Source organism: Oryzias latipes, chromosome 8 (genome assembly GCF_053564925.1).
Source record: "Oryzias latipes strain Hd-rR chromosome 8, Olatipes_Hd-rR_3.1".
NCBI lineage: Eukaryota > Metazoa > Chordata > Actinopteri > Beloniformes > Adrianichthyidae > Oryzias > Oryzias latipes.
In genome coordinates this window covers 18,557,274-18,583,416 of record NC_136244.1, presented here as the reverse complement: position 1 = coordinate 18,583,416, position 26,143 = coordinate 18,557,274, and the positions used below count along the sequence as shown (strand labels likewise).

The 26,143-nt window shown below is 39.4% G+C and overlaps 3 protein-coding genes across 12 annotated transcripts in view; 2 read left to right on the top strand and 1 right to left on the bottom strand.

Annotated features, from left to right (window-relative positions):
• Positions 1-18,514, bottom strand: part of dnm2a (dynamin 2a) — a 28,637-nt gene extending 10,123 nt beyond the window's left edge. For 2 of the 10 annotated variants that reach the window (XM_078951633.1, XM_004071376.5), the window contains exons 1-14: positions 17,960-18,514; positions 11,381-11,454; positions 11,008-11,157; positions 9,256-9,459; positions 8,874-8,972; positions 8,616-8,776; positions 8,386-8,528; positions 7,761-7,896; positions 7,579-7,646; positions 6,900-7,038; positions 5,016-5,102; positions 3,842-3,912; positions 1,607-1,658; positions 703-714 (exon numbers count right to left, since the gene is read on the bottom strand). In XM_078951633.1, the coding sequence (XP_078807759.1) occupies positions 703-714; positions 1,607-1,658; positions 3,842-3,912; positions 5,016-5,102; positions 6,900-7,038; positions 7,579-7,646; positions 7,761-7,896; positions 8,386-8,528; positions 8,616-8,776; positions 8,874-8,972; positions 9,256-9,459; positions 11,008-11,157; positions 11,381-11,454; positions 17,960-18,120 (1,557 nt within the window). In that variant the 5' untranslated portion in view covers positions 18,121-18,514. Of the gene's footprint in view, positions 1-487; positions 521-702; positions 715-1,606; positions 1,659-3,841; positions 3,913-5,015; positions 5,103-6,151; positions 6,291-6,899; positions 7,039-7,578; positions 7,647-7,760; positions 7,897-8,385; positions 8,529-8,615; positions 8,777-8,873; positions 8,973-9,255; positions 9,460-11,007; positions 11,158-11,380; positions 11,455-17,959 lie in introns of all 10 variants that reach the window. The other 8 variants (XM_078951631.1, XM_020705256.3, XM_078951634.1 and 5 more) reach the window with 5 other exon arrangements.
• Positions 18,515-18,629: 115 nt separating this feature from the next.
• On the top strand, positions 18,630-22,385 carry qtrt1 (queuine tRNA-ribosyltransferase 1). Its single transcript, XM_004071627.5, has 9 exons — positions 18,630-18,936; positions 19,013-19,081; positions 19,164-19,302; positions 19,382-19,576; positions 20,343-20,481; positions 20,572-20,647; positions 20,734-20,843; positions 21,172-21,256; positions 22,006-22,385. The coding sequence occupies exons 1-9, from the start codon at positions 18,649-18,651 to the stop codon at positions 22,156-22,158; spliced, it is 1,254 nt and encodes a 417-aa protein (XP_004071675.1). The 5' UTR covers positions 18,630-18,648; the 3' UTR covers positions 22,159-22,385.
• A 1,308-nt stretch (positions 22,386-23,693) lies between these two features.
• The window catches only part of kcnt2b (potassium sodium-activated channel subfamily T member 2b), a 44,592-nt gene continuing 42,142 nt past the window's right edge, over positions 23,694-26,143 (top strand). Inside the window, exon 1 of the mRNA XM_011478102.4 lies at positions 23,694-24,137. Coding sequence (XP_011476404.1) covers positions 24,049-24,137 — 89 coding nt within the window. The 5' untranslated portion in view covers positions 23,694-24,048. The remainder of the gene's footprint in view (positions 24,138-26,143) is intronic.

Here is a 26,143-nt window from a genome sequence, read left to right as displayed (position 1 = left end):
GGAAATAAACAAGAAGTTTAAGGGCATCCCAAAATCATGACCTGTCACCATCTTACAGAACTTTCTCATCAGCCCTGAATTCTTACATAACAAAGAAGATTTTGACCCTTTTAGTTCAATCGGGTAATTTTTTGTTGTCCCCATGACATTTAGAATGATTCTTACAAGGCAATCTTTTGAGTGTCCATGCACGAGGCAGCAGTGGTGATGACCGACTGGCAAGAGAACTGATGGCTCCAGAGTAGAGGGGGGTTCCTCATTCTCTCTTTATTTGGTCTTGAGCACAGCAAAGCGCCACGTCGTAAATAAGCTTCTTCTTCAAAATGTTCAGCGGAGAAAATGTTAGTGGAATTACAGGCGATTGCTGCCTTATTAACGTGAGAGATAAAATTACTGTGCTAAGAATTACTGCAAAGACTGTCCAAATTACATTGTTCTGGTGCAATTAATACAACCCACTTCGCTTAAGCAAATCTGGAGACTCTACCTTTTCCTCTCGGACCTCTCCAAGATCGCCAAGCTGCAGGAGGGTAGGACATCTCATGTTGTACATATACAGTAGGCAACACTGACATTTAGGTGTACTCCGTTTTTAATGCTCCAACCGAACTGGCTGACCTTTGCAAACTGGCCTCAGTTCCCCTGCACGGCCTACCCCTGCTGCCCCTGCCAGGCAGTGGTTTAAATCTATGGGGTACTTACCAGAATCTCACCCTGCAGTAACAGGAAGGGGAGGGGGAGTGTAAAAGCAAAAGGTGCAGCGTAAAATCAAAGCCGAAATAAATGAAAAAGCAATAAGCCAAAAGATGAAGGACGAAGAGCCAAGAGGAAGAAAGGAGAAGAGGCGGGCAACAGGAATGATGAAGAAATACGGAAGGAAAGGATAAAATGGAAAAGTTTAGTGAAAGATTGAGAAATAGAGAATGAAAGGAAATCCATGGGACAACCAGAAGAAAGAGGAACAGAGGAAAGACAGAGTCAGAGAGAGGAAAAGAGAGACAGAGCAAGAGAGTTACATGCAATTAGAATTACTTCAAGTATTTCACATTTCGGTTATGTCATATCTTTGGTTCAGTTGATCGGTGCAAGGTCCATGCATGCTCTAATTTTAGGATTTCTTTTTTAAAGTGCTGCTTAAATTAACGGCTTGGCAAAACAATCAACAAAATTCTTTTATTTGTTGTTTTGCATCAGAGCGTCATGCCTGATTTTGAGCAGACATGCAAACAGAAATGAATAATGTCAGAGAAACACAGGGAAGGGGGTCTTTTCCAGCCACTAACTACACTGCCCCCTACTCAATTTTCATGTGCTGAAATAAGCAAAATATGCTTGAGGACCTTCATAATAACATTTTCAAATGTAATAAAGCATCAGTAGAGAGAAACATAAATAAATACCCGCCTAAAAGGATAAGATCTACCTGAGGACAATAAACTGGGCACAGCTGACAATCAAGGTAAATAAAGTGGGATAAATCTTAAAAAATTAAACACATAGGCACAGATGAATAGTTAAGACATGTTCACAAGACTGATTAATATGCTAATAATGGGAGACATTGAGCTGAGACGTGGCAGTGATGGAACGTTGGGGTAAAGCATACCTGGTTGGGGATGGCCCTCTTCTTGTTTACAGCAGTGTTCCTCTGCTGAGCACTGATAAACACATAAACAGCAATGAGGACATACACAACACAACCAGAGGAAAATATTGGACACTTAGCAGTCAGGCACCACTTTGCTTTTAGAACTATTTTACTCATCGTTTGGAAAAATTCAGCTTTTTAGTAAGTGAGACCAAAAACGGCAACTACGAGACACGAAGCTAAAATAGAGGTTTTAAAGATTCAAACAGTCTCAGACACACTGGACTCTTCTCTGTATGCCCACCTGTTGCTGCAGTGCCCTGGAGGGCTACCATCATCCAGCCTTCTGTAGTCAAGACTGAAAGTGATGTCATGACAACCATTAAAACGCCCTTGCTGACCTCTACAACATTGCTTCAATCCACTTGCCATGCAGAGGAAGGGCAGGAACCTCACATGCTCACACAGGGCTTACTCTGTTACTTGGTCAAATCACAAAAGCCACACGGATGAACTCCAATCCAACTACATGTTAATCTAACTGCAACACCAGTGAGTAGCAACTATTCATTGACAGGATTTATCCCCCATTAAATCATAAAAGCTCTCCAACATTCTGGAGGTTTTCAAAATAAAGCAGCCACAAATGAAGACACTAGAACTGTTTGCTTGTTGGTGCATTGTGTCATCGTTGAAGCAAAAGCGAGCAAAACTGAGACCATCTGCCTGCCGAGCAACAAGACATGCTTGATGGGTGAACTGACTCTGTCTTATGACGCTTGTTTTCTGTCATGAGGGATATTAAAAACTGAGGATCAAGCTCTGGTTATGTGACTTTTCAGTGATAAATAAATAAAAACATGCTCCATATAACAATTCAACATTACTAATGCTCATCGTCCTTACTGATCAACTGAAATCTGGACTGTGCTTGTTATTTTGTGTCAAATGTAACAGTATATTTGCAGTAGGCAAACTCTTTTTTTAGTTCATAATTTAACAACTGACCAAGATCACAAACTACTGTATTTTCCGGACTATAAGTCGCTCCGGAGTATAAGTCGCACCAGCCCAAAAATGCATTATAAAGTAGAAAAAAAAACAGATAAGTCGCACTGGACTATAAGTCGCATTTTGACGGGAAATTTATTTGACAAAATCTGAGACCAAGAACGAATAAGTTCCACAAACTCATATGACACAATCATAGCAGACTGTTTATCTCATAATTTCACAGTAATTCTTTCTCATACTTATTTATTTATTCCTTTCATGAAGCATCATTGGCCAACTAATACTCTGTTTTCATCCTGTATTTGTAGAATGTAGTCATTTTTATTGCATTTCTGAATCAATGAAATCATTGGAAAATAGAATAGAATGTTGTTAGCATTCAAGATCTTATTGTAACAAAAGGTTTACTGATTTTCTGAGTCACTTAATTCAATTCAATTCAATTTTATTTGTATAGCCCAAAATCACAACAACAGTCGTCTCGATGGGCTTCGAAGTAAAACATGAACTTAAAAGGATCACGAATACAAAGAGTTCAATAGGAAAATACTAAAATGAACTAACAAACTGACTATGCTATACTGGCATCCCTGCCCTTAGACCCCCCTTCGCGGTAAGGAAAAACTCCAAAAGAAAACGGATTCCGGAAAAAACGAAGAAACCTTAACATACTCTTAACACTTAACATACCTGATCCATCAAACTGACCCAGGAACATCATCTCTGTTCCTCACAAATGAACATAACAGGAGGGTTAATAATGTATTTATTTCAATTCAGTTCTAATATAAGTCGCTGCGGAGTATAAGTCGCACCCCTTGCCAAACTATGAAAAAAAGGGCGACTTATAGTCCGGAAAATACGGTATACTTATCAGACTCAAAAAATCTCTAACTAGCAACAGAATCTCTCATTTCATCAACTACATTTGTATCATGGTTTTTCTGAATCTCCTTTCTTCACAGACAACTGTTCTGATTTATCTAGATCTATTTTTAACACGTTAGGCCACACAAACACCAAAAGTCTGAAATATTTGAGGATTTACTGGACAGCAAAGGGGTTAGACTGGACCCTACGAGTTACATGATTATAAGACGTTCTTTTGTAACTCTGGGGATGCACAAAAGCAAATGAGCGGCAGCTCAGATTTAATGGGCATCACTGCTCCTGCGCAGAGACAGGGGTCGCGCTGTAAATTGAAATTAAAAGGCGGGGAGGAGGAGGAGGTGAACATACTTAGCAAAGCCTATGAAGTCCTCATGGTTGGTGTTAATGTAGGACAGTTCAATGTCAATCAGCAGCAGAACCTAGGTGGTAGAAAATCGTGATTAGGATGGAGACTTCTCAATTAAGCTCAACTTATAACACACTGAACAAATGAGAAGGTGGAAAGTACCACATCTGATATTACACATCTCTGAACTGAAGAGTAATGCGGGAAAATTCAGACAAAACGCCCATCTTTAGGATCCATAAAGGCTGTAAATTCAAATTGGGCTTTGCTGTTTGAATGTCTGAGTGCAGAAACATCATTCAGTGCAACATTTATGGCATGAATGTAAGGCCACATGTCAACTTACCAAAATAAAAGCAAAACGTTTATAAGTGGATCGCTCTTTCAAAATTTGTCATTTTAGATCAAAGGCACCATATTCTTTTTATAAAAATTTTTCAAATTCAACATTTAAGCCATAAATGTGTCCTCACTTATTAAAAATCAGTTTCAAACTCTTAAAGGTCCACTCTAATCTTCTTTTTGATCTTCTGTGAAAGCGTTCCCAGTGGTCTTTTAGTTTGGATTATGCTATTTTTAGCCAAAATGTTAAAATCTCCATCGTTTTCTAGGACCGTTTCTGCAGCGTAGCAGGAGTTCATCTGTGAGTTGAGGGCAGGACTGCTGGCACAGGGCAAGTCCGCCCCCACTTCTGTCACCCATAACTGAGGGCTCCGTTTACACGCTCTCCCGCTAGTTTACAGCCCCTCACACCCCCAACCTTACATTACCGGTGCAGCATAAATGGAGACAAATATAGGACCTATCCAGCCGTACAGTTTTGAGGCAGATGCTAGCTCAGATGTGGAAAGGGAAGACATCGTCATCTACAAGTGAATCCATCTGAATGTAACGGAGCAGAGAGCATGTGGCCAATACAGCATTTGCTCCTGATTCACAATTATTTGAATAAAAAAATACTTAAAATGCAATTTTACTTAAAATCTAATTTTAAGCTTCATTTTTTTACATGTCCATCATCAGAAAAAAGCCACAAGACGTTAAAAACACCAAAAACCCAATTTTCATGCGAATGGGTCTTTGACATTTGTAAACTTTCTAAAAACAATCAAAACTAATTTAGAGCTCATTCCACCTTCAGTCACTGATCATTGAAATCTGTAATGAGCTACAGACCTGATCCTTGGTTTTCCCTTCTCTTTCCCTGACATGGGTGGAGACAATCCTCTCAGTTTCTTCTCTCAGTCTGGGATAAGAACCGAGCTGAAAGGCAACACAACAGTAACTGCAGGACTCCGCACAGACTCACACATAACACAAGAAACTTGACCTTTGCAAACTCACAAAACATATCAGAGGAAACACTTGAATGGCAAGCAGAACACAGCCACTGATTGTGATGTGACATTTTTGAATCATACAAACACACATGCAAGTGCTCGTCAGTGCTACACAAACAGATAAATGGTTTAGTTCTTGGAGGGGAGACATTCACTACCAGCCAGTGATGACTGTAAAAATGTTGAATTGTTTGAACGGCTGTTTTGGTAAAGAAGGGATTGCCTGATTTTTAAACAAAACCACCACATCTGAATTCAGTATTTACAAGATTAGTTTGGATTTTCACCGCTGGCTGATAAAAAGGGTTTTAAAAAGAAGAGTAAAGCTTAGTGAAGACTGGATGAAAAGAGAACAGAGTGAAGGATGACCAAACCCAAAGAAAAAGTCAAATAGAAAGATTTGGGGGAAATAACGTGATGCATGTTTTGCTGTGGAATGGCCTTCACTATCCACATGATGGCAGTAGAGAACTGTTGCTATGGAAACACTTTTTTTTCCTCTCTTCCTCCCAGCTGTCACTGTGCCCACAGGGCATCATTCCCACTTCCCCTCTAATCAATCCCCTTTCCCCCGGGGTTCAGCTGATAGAGTGTTGGTCATGGTACCATGTGGGTCAGTGAAGGAGCAGCAGTCAGCTCTACTCAGACACATCAGGGGGATCTTTGGATAGAAACGGAGACACGAAGCAGTATGGAGGTGTGGAAAAATAGCCTACACACTTTAACAAGCTAGAGATCAAACATTAAGGGTACAGGGAGCTAGAAATTTAAACTGTGCCTCAAATATGAAATGTGAATTTAAACTCCATCTTCATTGTGATTGGTTCAGTAGTGTAGGTGCAAGCAATGAGGGATGAGGTGGATTTTTTTGTATTATTTTGTGTGTTTGCACATTTACAAGGAAAAAGAAAGAAAAAAAAAAAATCACCTTCCTGCTTAATAACTCATTTCTGTACACACACCCCTGGTTACCTTAACAGCACACTTCATGACGAGTGCGGTGAGTTCAGAAACCACAAGGTCCACACATTTGAGGCTGGGCTCTTTGAGTTTGAGGATCTGCTTTTTGACAATCGCCTCGAAGGCCAGGTCAGGGGTAAAGAGCCCCGTTCTGAAAAGTCATGGGAGTCAGATTGCAAACCGTTGCAGGGGTAAGAAGACAGACACGGGAAGAAGTTTCAGAAAAAGGAAAATTGGACAGAGAGGAGGGAAAAATGGAGAAGAAATAAGAAGAGACAAAGAGTTTGTTTAGTTAGTCATTTCTAGCTGCTTTAAGACATATCAGTGGAAAAGGACAAGCCGCAGGTTTTTCCATCCTCGCTTTCTTGACAATCCAGTCGGTCAGCCTAGATTGTAAACCAGCTTGCAGCTTACAGGCTTTCTATAGGTTTTGCTGTCTCTTTTATTGAGTTTGAGACCTGCAGCTTGTCCAGAAGAAACCAGAGATGCTCAGTCTCGGAAACACCTCCACGACAACACGTCACCCGTCACAACACTCCACAACACGACAGCGCTGCCTGCACACAGGGCTTACGGGCTGGGCCAGGCCAGGCCGGGCCAAGGGCAAACTGCACTACTATTCTTTTGTAAAGATCAGGAGATCGTTTGTGATAGGAATGTGTGCAGCTAAAATTGGGCGGCAGTGTACCCTTGGCCACACCCGCTTTGGAGCCCACCCTGTGCATCGGCTGGGTCGGGAGATGCTGGACACCTGCAGTACCTTGTTGGTGCACTGCCTGACTGTGCTGATGAGCTCCTGAATGACCAGATCGATACATTTGAGACAGGGCGTTTTCAGCTTAACGATCTGCTTTTTCACGATGACCTCAAACGCCAGGTCTGGAGTAAACAGCCCAGTTCTGAGAATGCACAGAGAGACAAGAGGCACGAGGCCGACAAATGGAACAATTAACAGACACGGATAAAACGGAAAATGGGACAAATGAGAACTGGATCTAAAGACAGAGGCGACTTAAACACCATCAACGTAAAAGAACACAATGCAGAGGAACAGACAAAAATCAGATAACACAAATGACATAGAAGGATTTCACAGCAGGCTACAAAACATCACGACTAAATTATATGTTAAACATAAAAAAAGGAGTGGGTGGTATTACAGTGGGAGGACTGAAGGATAGAAAAAAGGGGGAGGGACAGTAGAATAAAAAAAATGTACATTTCACATAGAACACATGACAGTTTTTGAATGCATCAACCGAAATTAGCTTTGTTAGTTGTGATGTCAAGGCTTTATCATACAAACTTGAATAACAAAAGCCCCAACAAAAGGAGAAAAGCAGCGTTTAATGTCAAAAACATAACCCAGGTGTCTAATAAATGATGCTTCTTCTTTGTAAGACAGGGTTTTTTAAAAATGTTTTTTTAATTGTACTTGCCTGACACCATGAACGTTTTTGATAGCGTGACTGATTTCCCTGCGTAGTTCCTTCTCGTCAAACACAATCTGTAAAAACAACGATCACAGTGCAAACATTAGCAACATTTGCAGCGCAGCGATGCTTGTCGAGACGGCAACGACTGAACAGGAAGCTCTGCAGCAGGGAATGTCGGAGCTGACCTTGACCAACTCGAAGGGGAACCGTTCGTGGAAGATGCGGTTTATCTTGGCACCGCCTGACAGTTCGTTGGTGTCCACTTGGTCTCCGGAGCCTTCAATGCATTTTTCAAAATCCACACCAAACTGCTGCACCATCCTGGTCAGGAGAGCCAAAAAGTAATAAGAAAAAGAGAGACAAAGACTGATTCAGGGAATTTACTTTTAAAAATACTTATTTATTTTAATTAGTTTCACTCAGTTTTTTTTAACAACTTGGTACATAAATCTTGAAAAGTTTTTGGGTATATGCTAAAGTCTGCTTTTTGAATTGTGAGCTTAAATAATGAGTTAATTCTGAATTAATTCAACAACAAAAAAACATTTTGATTCGACCAATCAATAAATCTCTCATCCTTTTAAGTAGTTTCTTGTATTTCTTAGGGGGTAAAACATCTTTCAATTTTTTTTAAAGTAAGAGTTTAAATTTTTAGTGAAACTTTCAGGGAAATCAATATCAAATGGATTTGAAATTAAATTCTGAACTTAACCCTGGAACTGAATCCATTCATATTTTGGCAGTGATTAGAAGTTGCCATGTTGCTAGCTGCTTTTATTTCCCCTGACAGAGTTATCAACTCCTACTTACTGCAGCAAAGCCTTTGTTTTGCGTGTCGGGTCATCTGGACGAAAGTTCTTGTACTCCTCAACTTCCTTTTCCAATGAAAGGAGCTGACTTTGCAGTTTGCTGCGCAAACCAGGCAGCGTATCCCTGATGTGATTGGTCAGTTGCTAAAGACAGATAGTTGAATCATTTTAGACACTCATAGGGATGGAATGTCTGAGACATAATTGTAATTTACTATTTTTCTAGCAAACCTGGTTCAGAGTCTTTTGTAGATGTGGCGTGCCCATGCGCTCGGCCAAGTGTCTGTACGCCGGATGGGACAGGAAGAACTTTCTCTCTGCAGCCATAGCAGCACCAATGTCTTTTTTCCCATCGATGTCTTTCTGACTTCGGTTCACAACGCCAATGTAACCTAAAAATACAGAGACAAGCAATTGTTATTAAAATTACACTTCTCATTCCTATTTTTAAGATTAAAAAAATGTTTTGTGGACGGGTGTGTGTCTCACCTCTCCGCAGCGGCAGTAATTTATTTTCCAGGATGTCTCGTGCATCTGTGCCTTCGTCCATTAGGTCCAGTTTTGTTATTACACCAATCGTGCGTAAACCTAGATTGGGAGGAAGTTAACGCTTTTCTTTTTACTACAATATGTGAAATGGCTAAATAGGAAACAAACGAAGACATATGTTTCACACATTCTTAGAATTTTGCTTGCAAAAGCATGTTTTAAAAACTACTGCAACGTTTCGAAAGAAGCACAAATGCTGACGAAATTGCTCGATTCATCTAGTTGCCGGAATAAAAGGTAATAGGTAACACAAGGTGCTGTTTGAAGTTCTTCAACAATAATGCATTTCTTTGCTAAGCTGCTTTAAAAGCAATGTGCACACCTTGAGGGTCCACCTCCTTTGCGATCTTCAAAGCATCCGAGTTAGCCAGATCGGTGTTAGCAGGGGTCACTGCCAGGATTAGACAGCTCTCCTTGGTGATGAACTGCATCAGCATTTCCCTGATCTGATGCTCTATGTCCACCGGCTGATCTCCCACCGCAACCTTAGTCATACCCGGAAGGTCGATCAGGGTCAGGTTCAACACTGTCCAAAAACAGAGACCATTAAATGAAAATTGGCTTTCTAGGAAACAAAACACACAAAAAAAGTTTTTCCCCATTAAGCGGTTAATTTCCATTCATTCTTTCAGATCCTTAATTTAGCATTTGACACAACCCTGGCAGTGATAGAGGAAAAATAAATGTTTCATAAATTGCCTGCAAAAGCGCCGAAAGGCCAATTATCTGGTTGAAGAAAAGCTGACACGCTATTAAAAGCATCGCTAATATCGCCCACATGACAAGAGCGAGTACAGCTCAGAGTCATTTATTCAGGAAAGCCGAGTGAAAGGGTCCACAATTATTACCTGGTGTCATTTGGGGGGGGGGGGGGGGGGGGAAGGAATGTACAACCACATTTCATTTAAAATAAACCTCAAAAATGATCAACAACAGGACAAACGTAAAAATGCAGCCAAAGCAGAACATAAAGTCAAGCTTTACAACTCAAAAAGAAATAAAAAAAGTTCATAGAGGCAACTGCTAAATTCTTTATTGAAAATATATAGCAGCACTTTTACAGCTTGGAGCATTAAAAGTTCTGTTAAAGTGTAATTTCACACGTTGTACAGGTTTGCTTTTATATTTTAACAGAAGACTTGTTGCAAAGGCCTGTTTTTTTTGTTTTGTTTCTTCTTTTGAGATTTATATTGAAAACCGACTATCGTTAATGTCCTCAACACATCGGCTTCTGGTGTTTATCTTTAAACTCGTTTGAGCAAAATCTACATACGTGACTAGAAAGATATTTCCCAGCATCTTTAATGACGTCTCGTGGGGAAAACGTTGTTTTCATGGCTGGACTAAATAATTTCATGAAGACTTTTTCTTCTTCTTACCTCAGAAGTCATTTACAAAACCCTGTAAAAAAAAAAAGAAGTAAAAACAAAACAGCTACATGCATCTAATTCCAGTAGGCCATTTCTTCGCGAAACAAAAGAAAAAAACCTGTGCATCAGCGTACACAACTGGTAACAAAGGTCACAAAAGTTAGGTTTATGAGAGCTGGGAATCTTCCCATCGATGAGTCATTATGACATCCGTGTTTGCTAACATCAGACAGCCGAACACTGGATCACAGTCGTGACCTCAAGCACATTTACAAATCATCAGCTTTTAGGGAGTAAAAATATGACAGCAAGGGTGCTGTAGTAACGTTAAAATAAACTTTTTTGCAAAAATAAGTTATAGTATATCCTTTAAATAACTAACTCATATACCATTAGGTAATGAAGTCATTACTAATTGATCATTCTGATCATTGATGACTCTGAGGTGGAGTTGAAGCAAAAACAATTACATTTTGCTGGTTTATCTTCCCAAAATCGATGGATGCAATTGTGCTGTTTGTAGAGTGGCACAAACTCCATAAAACAGAAGAAATAAATTAATAGGTTTTAGCTTGGTTTTATGTCATTACATTAGTATTTATTTAATCTAAACGTGTTAAATACACATGTGAGAAGTGTGAAATAACAAAGACTTGTGGAAATCTGTGAAAAAGTGTGTCCTTAAAGCGTTCTGTGTCTGTTACCGTGAGGAGAATAGACTCTCAGATTAATTGGGATGGGAGAGATGCCCTTATTGGATCCCGTTACTCTGTCGGTCTCTGCTTCAATTTCCGCTCGCACTTCATCGAAGTTCACAAACTTCTTCCCTTTGCAGTGCAGGAACTCGGCATGTTCTGTGGGGCAGAGTTGTTTTTATTATAAGCAAAGGCAAAGGGAGAGATGGAAATACAAAGAGAACAGAAAGAAAAGAAGCCAAAAGGAAATTTAAATGTATGAGATGGAAGGAGCCATGGCGTACCTAGCTTGAGGGCCGACATTAGAGAAGCCATATGCTTGATGTAATGAAAGGAAATTGGGGTATGGCTGTTGGCTTTATTCAGGATAGGACATACTCACCTGTTTTACAGTTGACCAGCTGCAAAATGAGAGGTCTGCGGGTAACAATGCCTGACCCACGGGGAAGAAAGTCCCTAAGTGAAGGGGAAAAAACGAGAACAGAAGGAAAGTAAACACCAGGGGGCAAGAACCACACAATACTAGGACATGTAGGATAAAACACATCAAACAAACAATACAAAAATGCAACAACAAAAAGACAGCCAGACAAGAATGGTATTCAAATATTTATCACACACAATTTGAATTTCCTGACGCTGCAGCTTCTGCTAAATTTAGAAGACAAAGGACTTTCCCAAAAGATCAATCTGATATATCCTTTCACAAATAAGGCTTCATAAAAAATTAAATTCTGTCATTCAAACAGGGAACCTGTATGGCTCTTCAACATAAAAGGTTATTTAAAACAAATGTTATGATATTCGGGAGATTATAAAGAATATTGAATGCCATACAGGACAAATATCTCAACCAAATTTGGGTAAAGCTTCAGAGGAATCGTTCCTCATGGTACACGGTACATGCAAACTAGAGTAATCAGGCTTGTAGATCCTTCTGTGCCGTGTTGAAAGTGACACAGGATCCAACCTAATGAGATATTGGTCACAAAACTGTATAGACGAGAAGACGTTTTTACCTGACACCGACACTTTCAGCTCACCCTGTATGAATAGACAGCACTGCCTCTATGACGCCCACTATTGTCACTTCTCCTAATTACAGTTTTGGAGATTATTTCCTGCATGTTCCTCAATCTTCCAGAGGAAAAATCCAGGCTAAAGCTGGATTCACTGAATCTATCGTTTTTGGATTTTCTGTCAAAGATCCAAAAATCTCTCATGGAATCCTCTTAGTTTCAGAAAATATACATTTGTGTGTTTGACAACGCGCACAATCCACAGCACTCTCAGAAACATGACTCTGACTCATTTGTTTTCAATGTTGACAACAGGTACCAACCCAATCATGTAAATAGTGAGTTTGAGATGAGGTTGACGTTCTAGTCTGAATTCTTTTGGCCTTACTCTTTTTCCCTCGCATTCATGTCCCCTTTAACTGGCGTGTTGTTACTTGTTTGCGTTCTGCTCGTCGCTGACAGACTGTGGTTGTCGGCGGCCACATGCACCGAGCCATTCAAGATAAGCCATCCATACAATGTGTCCCTGTCTGTGTTTGCCTCGGACTGCTTTCAGGTTGAAATGAACATTTCGTTTTTTGGCAATTTAAGTTTTTTGTTTTCTTCCCCCATTTCTATATGTTAAAAGCAGATTACAAAACCCATTTAGCAACAGTCCACTGAGCATCGCTCCCATGAACCAACCATATTTAATACTTTTTGTGTACATAGGAGAGAAAGAGACTGGTGTGATGGAAACGTGTGCTAAAAGGTGGGAAAGGGAGCACCAACTCAATCCAAGTCATGCCTAGACTTCTTTAATAGTTATTTTCACTTCTTTGTAAAGTAAAAACATAAAAATATAGGGAAACAACCAATTTTCTCTCTAATTAGGCCCTTTACTGTCAAAAACAGAGCTGTTCCAAAACAGCCTCTAAAGAGGGTTTATTTAAAAACACAGGTTACAGTGTATGCTAGTTCAATTGTCGTTTGCAGAAAAACACATAAAAGTATCCTTTTTTGTCATGTAGACACTTATCTTACTTCATTCCTTATTTATTTTTCAACAAGACAAACATAAACCTAAACTTACACTGATCTCATTGAAATAAAGCTATTCTAGCTTATTACCTTTGTTTTATTTTCAGTCATACACAGTTTTAGACTTTATATACATATAATTGGCATTTAAAATTACACCAGGAAAAATGAATGTGTATGAAACCAACCTGCAAAAGAAAGATAATATCAAATCATAAAGCAAATCTCAAGGGTTGGGCAGTCCCTGCCATAAAGGAAAAACCAGTGGCAAATGATAACATGACTAATCTTCCAAAGAGCCCTAAAGAAATGGGGAAAAAAACCTCTACAGCTGAATAAATATGAAAGAACCACATTTTTAAAAATCCTGTTTCACAAGGACACATATTTAACCATTATCTGATTTTGTGTTGACTAAAAGAATATAAGAGCTTCTTCCTATTCATCTATCTGAACCAAAAAAGGAAAGCAATCTCTCCCTATATATGAAGATACAGTTACATGTAAAGAACACACACTATCAAGATGGACAGAACTTTCTGTCCAAGTTAATTACCGGTTTGTATTTTTGAAGTGGTAGAGCTGGTGATTAAGCGGTTGTCATCAAACTATATGTAGTTTTCTTTCAATGATTTCATTTGTTCCATTTTTCAAATTAATTTATTGATGAAATGCATAGATTGTGGCTGTAAAAGTGTGTTTATCTGAAAAAGTATAAGTAGAACAAAGGCTAAAACCTAATGGTTTTGCACTAATCTGAAACTGGTGTTTTATGCTAAACACTTAAGAAATTACGTATTGATTTTTGCCTATCTGTCAAAAAACGAAGTGACAGCGACCATCAACAGGAGCTTTTATGCAACGAAAAGCTGTCAATACAGCAGCAATATTAACGCTGCCGTGTCACGGCCTTACCACGCATCTTCTTAGCCTCTTGTTTGCACAATACCAGCTGCATAACCTTTTGAGGCGCAAAACATGACAGTGATCAGAAAACAAAAGCTAGAGAGGTAGTTCAACTTTTCAAAAGCAAAAACTTGAAACAAACTAGAAGAACTTTTTGCTGTATCCTTCGCTCCTTTTCAAATGGCTAGGTAGCAAAGAACTGTTTAACCAGCCTTAATGTTGCTTAGTCAGCCTTCAAATGAGGCTCCTGCACCCAGTCGCTTACACTCGTCTACCCTTCCCAGTCTGTAGCTCAAGAAAAATATTACATCTGGTATTAATCTTCATTTGCAGACATGGAATACTTTTTTCCATTATCGACTGACAAACTCCTTTCATTTTCTTTTATACAACAACACCTAAAGGGTTTTTTCTGTCTGGATATACGTGTCACCAAACTAACCCAGAAAAATAGTTGCTTTTTTTTATTTGGGTCCCAAGGTCAAACCATGGATATTTTTTCTGGATGATGCCGAAAGCCAAACTCCTTAAACAGAAATCTGCAAGACTGTATTTTCAGTCCTAGTAACACCTCACACATATAATATAAGGTATGCAGGTATTTTCCCCTATGGGACATTGTACAGAAAACCCTTGATCAAGCTTTGACAGAAAACAGGGGGGGTTCAAGGTAAAGAGAAGAAGCAATCAAAGAGAAGGAAACAACCCCGGAAAGTATTTGAGACGGTATGGCAGAAGTTGCTAAAAAGACATCAAACGTATGGTTAGTGTCTGTAAACTATACTTTCTGATTCAGCTGTACCTAGTCATCTCATTCCAGCCTTTTTTTTCCCTTTGCGAGCTGATGCATGTGTACCACTGTTGAACAGCCTTTCATCATGATGCCCCATGCAACTCTGTGGATGAAAGTCCCTCTGACTTTTCTGTGCTCAAACTACAGTCCATCAACTCAACAGGCAGCCAAGGTGAAGCAGCCATAAGTAAAATACGTCAACAACATCGTAGCAAAGCAACAACCAAAGATTTTTTCCATTAAAAAATATAAATAAGAGGTAAAACTGAACTGCACACCTTTAATAGACAGTGTTGGATAAACAGCAATAGCATATTGAACAGAAGCAAGAGGCCAGTCCTCCATTATTGATGTGTAGTAAATGATAAACGAGGCTCAGCAGATTGTGTATCATTTCATGCATTATGAATGGTCAAGCAAAGAGCATCAGTCAGTGTGCCTGCCTCCCTCCAAGAAAGCAAAATCAAGAGACTAGGGCAGGCAGGAGATGCCAGCCAGTCCCCCACCCCCCGGACGCCTGGCCCATCATCTTCCAAACAGGCAGAGAAGTCGGATGGGCCGATAGGCAGATACCCCCTTCCTTTGGAGGCTTCAGAGGCATCAAGGCTTTTCTTACACAAGTACTTGGTTGAACATAAAATTGTGCTTTCCGCTAACCACTTTCCCACAAAGCTTTTCCAAATGAAAAACAAAAAGGTACAAGCATTACTACCAAAAAACTAACATTTAATGCTCTTTCCACTTGTTATTTCTTTCATCCATTCCCGTTTAAAGAATCAATTAACATTTTAATAGAGTAGAATGCACAAAGCTAGGGATGTCACAGTTAATTGACTTATTCAATGAATCGACTTATGATCCAACCAGATCCATCAATCTGAGGCCTTTTGTTGTTTTTTTGTTTGTTTTTTTTGTCAAAAATAAATAACTTGAGCCAAACTACAGGAAAATATCTGAGAAAAATGATGTGTAACAGGTAAACTGAAGCGGGTAAGTGATATACAATCTTCCAAACAGAAATTCTGTATAAATATTATCCAACAACTCTAAAACAATAAAGAGTTTGCATTAACATGGCAGAATACACTGAAAGGGTATAGGCACTGGCCCCTCCCTGGCGCAAACACACCCTTCGGCCAACAATGAATCATGAAAATGCCTGTTGTTATGGTGATATTGTGCTCCCAGGTCTAGGCCAAACTCCACCTCGCAATGCTGACTTTCACAATTCAACCTTGTCTGTGCTTACCGACACCTGCAACCAACACAAAGGCAAGGAAGCCTTTGACATACACTTTCAAGTAAACAAGTCTGATTATGAGAACTAAGGAAGATTTATATAAATTGACGCAATTTTGTTTGTAAAATCAGACCAAAAAATGTGTAAAATTGAAGCCACTAGAATAGATCTGAATAACAGCCGATTATGTGAGACAAATACCCTCAAAATACAAAATCACACTCCTCTGACTAAATAACAATTAAGTAAATGTCCCAAGTGCAAGAATGGACTTATCTAGAACCAGTTAAAACTCTAGCTCTATAGTACATTTACAGCCAAAAATGGGTGCTATTTAAAAGCAAACCCGTTTCCTACCCGCCGCCGGCCTGTCTGTTTATATGATTCCAATTGCAAGATTGCCATGTGGGTTGGGTTAAACTGTGGAGGTGGTTCAATGGGTTAAAAACCTGCTAAACAAGAATTTTTGGTGCGAGCTTGTTTTTGTTTCTTTATCTACACACAGAGTGATGTGGGAGAGGACACAAAAGACTGACTTGTGGGGTATGATAAAGCTGAACTGTTAAAAGCTCTGAAACATCAAGATGCCAAACTTTAGGGAATGACCAGGGGGATGCCAAAACCAATTTCCTTAAAATTCTAAACTAGACAACAAAAAAAAAAAAAAAAAGAGGAAGATAATATAGGAACTTCTTACTGGCACAGCCCCAAAATCAGGAAGAAATTCTAATCATTTTTTTAAAGAAACACTGTGCTGTAAATGAAAGAAGAAATAGTTTAAAATGCAAAAATACACACCCAACGGGAGGACAAAAAAAAAAAAATCACCAAACCTGTATAATCCACCATTCTGGAGTTGAATAATCAGTGCAAAACTTTAGTCTTAATTTCTTTTCCTTGTTTAGTCCGATTGCCATTTGTGTTTCAAGGTGTGCAAATGTTTTTATTGTACATTTTTAAATTATTCACTAAAAATGACTGACCATAAACATCTAAGTAGGTCAATAGTTCAACTCAAAATACTCATCACTGTGTCCTTTCCCTATACGCTAGTTACAGAGGTGGGCACTGAGGGCCGCAGTCCTGCATGTTTTCCAGCATACCCTGCTCTGGCATGTTCTAATTGGCTGGACACACCTGAACCAGGTAATCAGCCATGAGTAGGGCAAGAGTATCTGGAAATCATGCAGACACACCGGCCCTCGAGGCCTGGAATTGCCCACCCCCGCCTAGTACTTAGTTTGAAAGTCCACATATAAAACTGGAAATATCAGATTGTGTGATTAGACTTAAGTCAGTTATCAGTTGTGAGGATCAGTGAATGAATCAAGATTAGTGTAGATTTCAACCTTGATATCTATGAGATCACTACTGTTTCAATAATGTCCCCATTATTGTTCATCTAATTCTATAACAAAAAAATCAACAGACTAGTGTCTATTTAACCAAGATTTACCTAAGACCAACATCCCCAATAATGAAAAAAAAAATGAAGAAACTAAACTCCACCAAAAGGATGTAAGGTACTGGTTTTTCTTTGCAGTAGCAGCACTTTGAGGTCAGGTTTTGTAGTACAAACAGGAGCATTCAACCAATACACATCGAGTGCTGTAAGTTTTAGTGGTTACAAGGGAGGGAAATATAATTTTGAACTTTTAGGTTGTCCTATCAGTTTGCCTCAGCAAGCAATGCCAGCGCCCAGGTGGCTTTGAACCCAAGCCTCAAGGGGTTAAACTGATTGTACTAGCCTGTCACCTAAAACTTGTCGCAAAGTTGAGGGTTTTTGGACTATCAGTAAAATCGACGACGTGTACTATGTACGTGACTTAATGTTGACTTTACTGCTGGGGCAATTTAGTTTCGGCATAAAAAAGGCGTGTCCACATACGTCAAACGTATTCAAATATACATTTATATCTGGTAAAAATCCATCAAAAAGTAGTTCTTATTGATAGGGAAAAATACAAGTGTACTCTTGCCTACCTGCCAACAAAATTCTCCAAGACGGAGCTTTTTCCAGCGCTCTGTCCACCAACAACAGCAATCTGAGGAAGATCTAAATTACAACTCTGACCAATCGAACTAAAGGCGTCTTGAAGCTTGTTGATGAGGGGAATTAAATCTTCCATTCCCCGGTTCCCCATGGCTTCGTTAGCTCTGAGAGCGCCTTCAATTCAACGTAAACCGGAGGCTAACGATAACCACGCTAACTAGCTAGGTAACGTTAGCTTAGCAGAAGCTACTATCTGTCGGGTTGCTGCTCTCAAATGTTGAGTTCCGCTTGTTCAAATGGTTCAGCCGCTAATTTTCGTCGTTCAAACTCGGGTCGTCTGCCTTTAATGTCGTTCACGCCAACATAATGCCGTGCTCTTGACGTGCATTAAATAAAATCTTAGTCAATCAAAGCGCACAGAGAACTCGCAAAACAAAACTTCCTCTCCCCAAACGCCATCCGGTCAGCATAGACGACATCCGATCGAAACCGGTAACTAAAGCCACGCCTCTTTTTTCTTTTCTTTTTTTCCTCCTGTTAAACTCGGTCGCCTATTGGCTGCTTTTGAAGCTTTCAGGTGTGGCGGGGGTGTGGGTCCTCCCAATAATGTAGTCCCGATCTGTGATTGGTCAATTTGTGTGTCACTTGTTTTTGCTCCAGGTCACATGTTCAATGAAAGATGGCTGCCACGGTGGAACGTGTAATAGTTTCAAGCAATCCAGAAAACAGCATGTCTTTGCAGAAAGCGTTGTCTGCAGCTTCTCCCCTCACTCTGCGAATTGTCGCGGAATGTCCGGTGACTAAAGCCAGAGCTTGTGATCTGACCCTGCCGCACTGCACCGTCAATACTCCGGTTTTCATGCCGGTCGGAACACAGGGGACCCTGAAGGGGATCACTGTGGATCAGCTGGAGAGCCTTGGATGTCAGATTTGTCTGGGAAACACATACCACCTTGGTATGCGACCTGTAGGTAACCCAGTTAAATTGACTAGGCTTTAACTCGCTATGGAGGAGAATGATAATTCATGTTTTCTCTTGACAGGGGCCTGATTTGATCGTAAAAGCCAAGGGTTTGCATGGTTTTATGAACTGGAAGAGGAATCTTTTAACCGTGAGTGTTTATTTACTTCCCTGAATAGATTGCAAATTATTTATGGACACTTTTTTTTATAATGTTTGTGCTCTTCTTGTAGGATAGTGGAGGGTTTCAGATGGTATCTCTTGTTGAGCTCTCTGAAGTCACAGAGGAGGGGGTCAATTTTAAATCTCCTTATGATGGCAAAGAAATTTTACTAAGTCCTGAAAAATCCATCAGCATACAGAACAGTCTAGGTCAGTAAATTACCTCAAAAGTATTTTAAAGTATTCCTCCGTGTTGCTTATTGATGTTTGTTTTTGTGTCTTTTCCCAGGCTCTGACATCATGATGCAGCTGGATGACGTGGTCAGCAGTACCGTGAAGGGGCCCCGGGTGGAAGAGGCCATGCACAGATCCATACGATGGCTGGATCGCTGCATTGCAGCCAACAAAAACCCTGACAAACAAAACCTCTTTGCAATCATCCAGGGCGGACTGGATGCAGAGCTGCGGAAAGCCTGTCTAAAAGGTAACAACCAAGCCTTCAGCTTTAATTAGGACAACTTGGTAGGAGGAGAAACTCCGTTACAGCTTATGAAATTTGGGTCAATTAATGCACAAATTCTCCAAAAATAAACATATCTACTTGTGAATTCCTTATAAATGTTTTGGTTGTTGTACCAAATTAGCAGAAGGCATTAACATTTAATATGACCAACAATTTCTTTTATTTATTTACAGACTGAACTTCTGTCTGTTTTGTTGTTGGCTATCAAGTGTTGTAACTTTAACTTAGATTGTATTTCTTTTAGTTTTTTATGTATTTATTTATTTTTAGAAACATACACCTTAAGGTTCTCTATTTGGTCTCTGTTTGCTACTTTTTTTTTAATAAAAGCCTAAATGTGTCATTTATATGGGCTAAACTGGCTAAAGCTAAGGGTCTGTCCTTCTTCCTGTGCTTTCACTTAACTCAAAAAATATTTTAATATAATTAATCATATTTAACCCATAATGCCTTTCATCTAAATCTAAAATGCTCGATTTGATATTCCAGATTTTATGTTCATACCTGGGATTACTACAGAGAAAGTAACTTATAATGCAGATGTGTATGTAGCACATTGTAGTTCTAAGACAGTAAAATTGTAATGTGAATAGCATTAATAATATTTAGATATGTCAATATTTACATATTGAGCAGCGATACTTGTTTTTTTCTATAATTGTGGGTTTAGTTGTGTCTGAGGTGTTTTTCTGCTGATGTGAAGTTTCTCTTTCTTACTTCTTTCTAGAAATGACTCAGCGGGACGTTTCGGGTTTTGCTATTGGAGGTTTAAGTGGAGGAGAGGAGAAGAACGACTTCTGGCGAATGGTTACTCTGAGCACTGACCACCTCCCACAAGAGAAGCCTCGCTACCTCATGGGCGTTGGGTACGTTTCTTTGTACAAACTAACATTTATTACAAATGAGTGGCTTTGGTGCCATTAAATCACAGTTTGTGATGTCTGCATGTGTTGCAGGTATGCTGTAGACCTGGTTGTATGTGTGGCTTTGGGGTGTGATATGTTTGACTGCGTGTTTCCGACCCGCACTGCAGTAAGTGCTCTGCCTCCTGTGCTAAAAGACAAATTAAAAAATATATATATTTGTATATTTATATATTCCTTGCCTGTTTCTATCAGAGGTTTGGCTCTGCTTTAGTGCCATGGGGATCTCTTCAAGTGAAACAAAAGCAGTATGCTAAAGACTTCCTGCCTATAGACCCAGACTGCCACTGTCCCACATGCAAGAGGTAAAGGAGGAAGTCATCTTTACTTTAAAGAGTTGTTTGTTCCCTCAGCTCCTCAGGTTCATAGATTAAACTCGTTTTGAACTAATGCAATTGTTTTGTGGCATAAAATTAAATTTCAGGATTGGAAATTGTGGTAAAAGTATTTGCAAACCAACAAAGCAAATGTACAGCTTTACTTTGTCCGTTTTCACATACCTTGCAGTATGCAAGGTTACAGTGTATTGCAATCTTTCATAAGTAATCATTACACTATTATTGTTCAGTAAACCGATAGAAGCGGCATGTTTCATGCTAAATGGGAAGAAAACCTTTTCTTTTTTCGTTGCAGGCATAGCCGGGCTTACCTGCATGCTTTATTTAAGAGTGACACTGCAGCCATGCATCACGTCACCGTCCACAACATCGCCTACCAGGTAAGTGATGGCAAACATCTAATAAAACTTGCAAAATTATTCAAGTTTTGTTTAGTTTGATCATTTCAGTATTTTTCACTCTTTGGAAATCCACCATAGCCACTTTTTTATGTTTCAAAGTTTAATTTCTGTGTTAAAAGTTTAACAACAGAGTCTAAGTTCTATTCAAACACAAACTTAACTTTGTGTTTTATTGGTTACATAAATGTAGAGTTCTGCTCTAATTAAACATTGCTTTCTCTGAACAGTTAACGTGCTGTTTTGACGTTTAAAAAAATCCATAAAAAGCCCCACCTTTACATGTTATGATGTGCCTTTGTCTGCCATTACATTGCTTTAGTGTTTTTCCAATATAAAAGTGTTACATAAAACCTTAAGTTTCAATGTACATTAGTGTGCTGGGAGAGATCGTCAGGTGTGCTGTGGGAAATTATTCCATTTTCCCTTAATTGGCCTAAAAGGGTTTACTATTACCAGGATAGCAGCTCTGTGTTTATCCAAACCGCCCAGGTTTCACACTGAGTAGGTAGAAATATTAAAGATTGTGTTTATTTGATTCTTATTCAAGACACCTTAAGAGAGACCAAATCTCTTTTTAATTTCTACTTTTTTGTTTGGTTGGTGGTGTGCCTTGTTAATATCATCAAAGAAAAAATGTACCTCGGCTCCAGGTTAAAAACACTGACATGTCACAAGCTGACTTTTGTTTCTGTTTGCTGCCCTAAACTCTCAAACATCTGTCTTTGCAGCTCTCCCTGATGCGCTCTGTAAGACAGAGTATTGTAGAAGGCCGTTTTCCTGAGTTTATAAGGACCTTCATGAAGCGGATGTTTCCTTCTCGGGATGATTACCCCGGCTGGGCTGTGGACGCTTTGGCTTCTGTAAACGTCACTTTGGACTAGAACCTCGAAAGCATTTGTTTGTTTTCTTAATGAAAAAAAAAGACAAAAAAGAATATATTTTATATATTTTTAAGAATCCTTTTTGTACTAATGAGTTTTTTTTTTTTTTTGGTTGTCTGTTTTTGTAAAATCTTGCTTCTCTCAGCCTCTGCAAACTGTTATCACAATTCATGTTTTTCTAATGTATGTTTAAATGAGATTTGAAATACATGAAACATGTCCTCTGATATGCTCTGACACTTTTTTCCTCGTTACTATGGTTACACAGCTTTGCCCATCCAATTGAAATGTTTTTGCCTCCCTGTCAGCCTCTTTAATTTGTGTTCCTGAATACATATCAGCATATTAGAATTTTAGCCAAAGCTCAATTTGGGTTTCTGCATATCAGTTCTGGTTTTTCAGTCCACATCTGGGTATTTGTCAGCACGCATCTTCAACTGATGTTGGAATCAAAATTCCTACTAGTTGTCAACTTGTTTAAATGTGACCACCAGGGGGCGACACATCTTGAAAAAAAAGTCGCTTTTACTATTAAGTGTCTTAAACTAGTTTTAAAGTAAATCTTCATAAAAGTAGAGCTTTTAAATCTACACACAGAAAGCAAATCTACACCAAAGCAACTTTCCTGAAGTCTAGTCCATCAAAAAAAACAATCTTACGAACAAATGCTTCTTTAAATTTAACACTGCCTAATGGATCAATGGGCAATTAACCTTTCCAATTTTCAAAGCCAATATTTATTGTTGGGATCACAGAAAAGAGTGGTCGTCAAGGCTGACGATTAATATTATTTAATGGAAGGTAATTTGAATAACACCTGTTGTCAAGGGTCCCCAGTCAGCAGTTACCCTAAGCACCACATTTGTATTTCATTACTCCATGTCCAGAGGCTCTGCAAGATTAATCCTGTTTCATGTTGTGAGCTGCAGACAGACTCAAATGCAGCGCAGACGTACAGCTAAACGAAACAGTTTGTGCTGTATGACAGGACTGTTCGGTACAGTCAGAACTCACTTCCAAGTGCGTCAAAAATAACTCGAATTGATGTTGGAATGATTTCAAATGTGCTAAAAGATTTTTACTTAATTGTTGTTTTCATTTGTTTTCGTTTCCAATAAAAGCTTGTTTGCTTCATTTTCATTTGGGATCCCAATCAGGCCCTCGTGTGAGTGAGAGCGCAGCAGTGCTTAGTTGGCAACCTGCGTAGACATAATTACGCACGATCCAATCACGCGTTCCCTTGCGCTTATTTTCAGCACGGATCTTGCATTGGATGAACACAAATCCACAAATAAAAGTTTAAACTACATAAACGAGAAGTAGGAGCTTGTGTAACTATTTCAAGTCGCAAACAGACTTCATCTCCAACAGGGATGAATGAGTGAGCTTGATTGCACAACTGTTCCATCCTCGATAAGGCAACACATTTTTTTGTTGTGTAACTATTTATTTATTTATTTTCCAAATGACTCCATGAATGGAATCCCCTTTTCCCAAACGCTGCGCTGCCGTCTGTGGTTTTGTGGAGAGCAGGTAGTGAGGAAGCTGCTGCCAGATCTACACTTGCTCCCCAGCTTAGTGAAAGTGGAGCCTCCCCTGTACGCACCGACAGATGAGCATCCTCGACCTGTTGACTCAGTCAGTGAAGAGAAAAGTAGTGCTGCGTTTTCGCCTGCGCTAAAATCGCTGAAGAAGTTCCTTTTGTTCTGCTCTCTCAGAGGAAGTCGAGCTTGTGCCATGAGACGCATCGATGTGTTCTTTATTATTTCACGTTTTGAATAGCAAAGGAGAGAGGAGCGGAGTCGCTGCCGGACTGGACCACCTGTTCTTTGCTGCGGAGAAGCCCCTTTCGGCAGTATCTATCTCCATCTGTGTGTTTTGAAGAGGACAATGGTCGAACTCGAAAAGGAGGTGCTCCCGTTGCCGCCTCGGTACCGGTTCCGAGACTTGTTGCTCGGGGACTGGCAGTCTGACGACAGGTAAGGATACAGCTGCTTGTTGCGCTTACGCACGGCGCACTGTAAGTCCGGCGTTACGCATCTGTGAAGCTCCGACGTATCTCATCGCCTTGAAATAGAAAAAAAAAGACAAACAAATTTGAACTCTGACATAGTATTTGATTCACTGTGTAATCGTAAGGTGCATAATTATTAGATAGAGTCAGTTATCTGTTCAGCATTGAAGCTGTGCTTCAAGGCAACAGGTTTCTCAATCCATGTGCGTGCAGGAACCATACGACTGTTGCAACCTGGAAATGTAAACGTCAGTCACGCCAGTTGCAATTCACAAAGTAGGTCATGACAAAGCACGTTGTCAAGAATAAATGGGCCTAATATCAGTATGATAAAACGAAATAAACTTTTTTTTTTTTTCTGAACAACAAAGTGGTTTGACAGGGGGTGATGGATAAGGGATGGCTTCAGTTTTTTTCTCCTATATTCATTTCCTGACATCCAGACTGAAACCTCTGCCATCTTCACGAGCCATTTTAAACATTTACTCTCACTGATCATTAACATCTGTTCACACTCCATTTGTGAAGCTGTACATTAGATGTGCTTTGTGACATCTATTGCTTGATTTGGTCCTTTCATCATGCTGTCAACTGAAAAAACTTAACCTCCATTTCATGCTTGATGTCTCTTGTTGCTGGATGGAAGTGAGCTCCAAAACACTCACTGCTGGACCTGAGTGGGCGCTTCAAAGTCGGTGATTAGGGAAAAAGCTTGAAAGAAAAATCCATGCTAAAATTTGCCAGCTTTTACAGCACAGACACAGTAAGAAGCCTCTTATCTCTGTACTTTTTTTTTTTAGTAATCCACCCTGTTAAGTGATAAAAACCATTCTGACATGGTTTCTATCTAATCCCTGACCTGCAGAGGAGTTTCAGGCTGCTCATCTGAAGCTTAAACAGGTCTTCTCTCACTGGCCATGCTCCTCTGGCCTTCTGTAATTTGTCAGCTATTGCCCAAGGACTCATGTTCCAGTGCAGCGTGACCCCAGTCACCTGATTGCCGCTTGCTTCTTTCTTGGAAGCCAGTGAGATATGGACAAACATTCTACAGTAAAGCTGCATCATCTAAAATAAAACAGGGAATGGTGGTACGGTTAATTTCCCATTTTTAGGACATTTTTATGACATTTAGTGATATTTAAATCAAGACTCATCAATTTAGATAATGCTGCAACAGTGGGACAGGATTCAATTTATATTGGCTACACATGTCTTTTTGTAAATTCATGATCACTTTTACTGGCTTCCCAGGAAATAATCATTGTCACATTCAAGAAGAAATAGTAATTAATGTTGCACATCCTGTGAACTTTATATTTACCGTGTTTTATAATTTCTCTTGAAGCTAAGCCCTTTGCTAATAACTCTCAGCTCTACATTCAACATTCTGTGCAGTTGAACAGTTTTGGAACCAGCAGCAGTATTAAAACGCTTTCGTATTTTGTCATTTAAGTAAAAATATGCTAAATGAAAGATCTTAAACAAGAGCTCTGCTTGGGAATATGAATGGGATTAATTATTACACAATTCAATTAAAAATAGTCCACCACCAAATAAGGACATTTGTACACCATTTGTGTAGGTTTCAAACACCCCCAGAAGAGAAATTTTCCCAATAGTCACTGTTTCTCTTGGAGACGATGCAGCTTAACTGTGGAAGAAGACACTAGGGACTAGCAGAATATTTCTATCAAAGTTCATTTATGAACTTGGGTAAATGGTTTCGTTTGAAACAGTACTTTAGGAAGACCAACAAAACTTTGAGAATCAAAGCATTTTCGGGGAAGATCCTTACAAGATCAGTTCGTACATGCTGTGAGAATATGATGAATAAATGAGTTTCTTTTACTGAGTAAATTTCTTTCTTTTTTTTAGACAAATCTTTTCTTTTTGTTCTACTTTAGTGTTTTGTCATGTTTGTGGACAAAAGGACAACAGTTCTGCTTGCTGAGACTTTGAACAGGTTACACT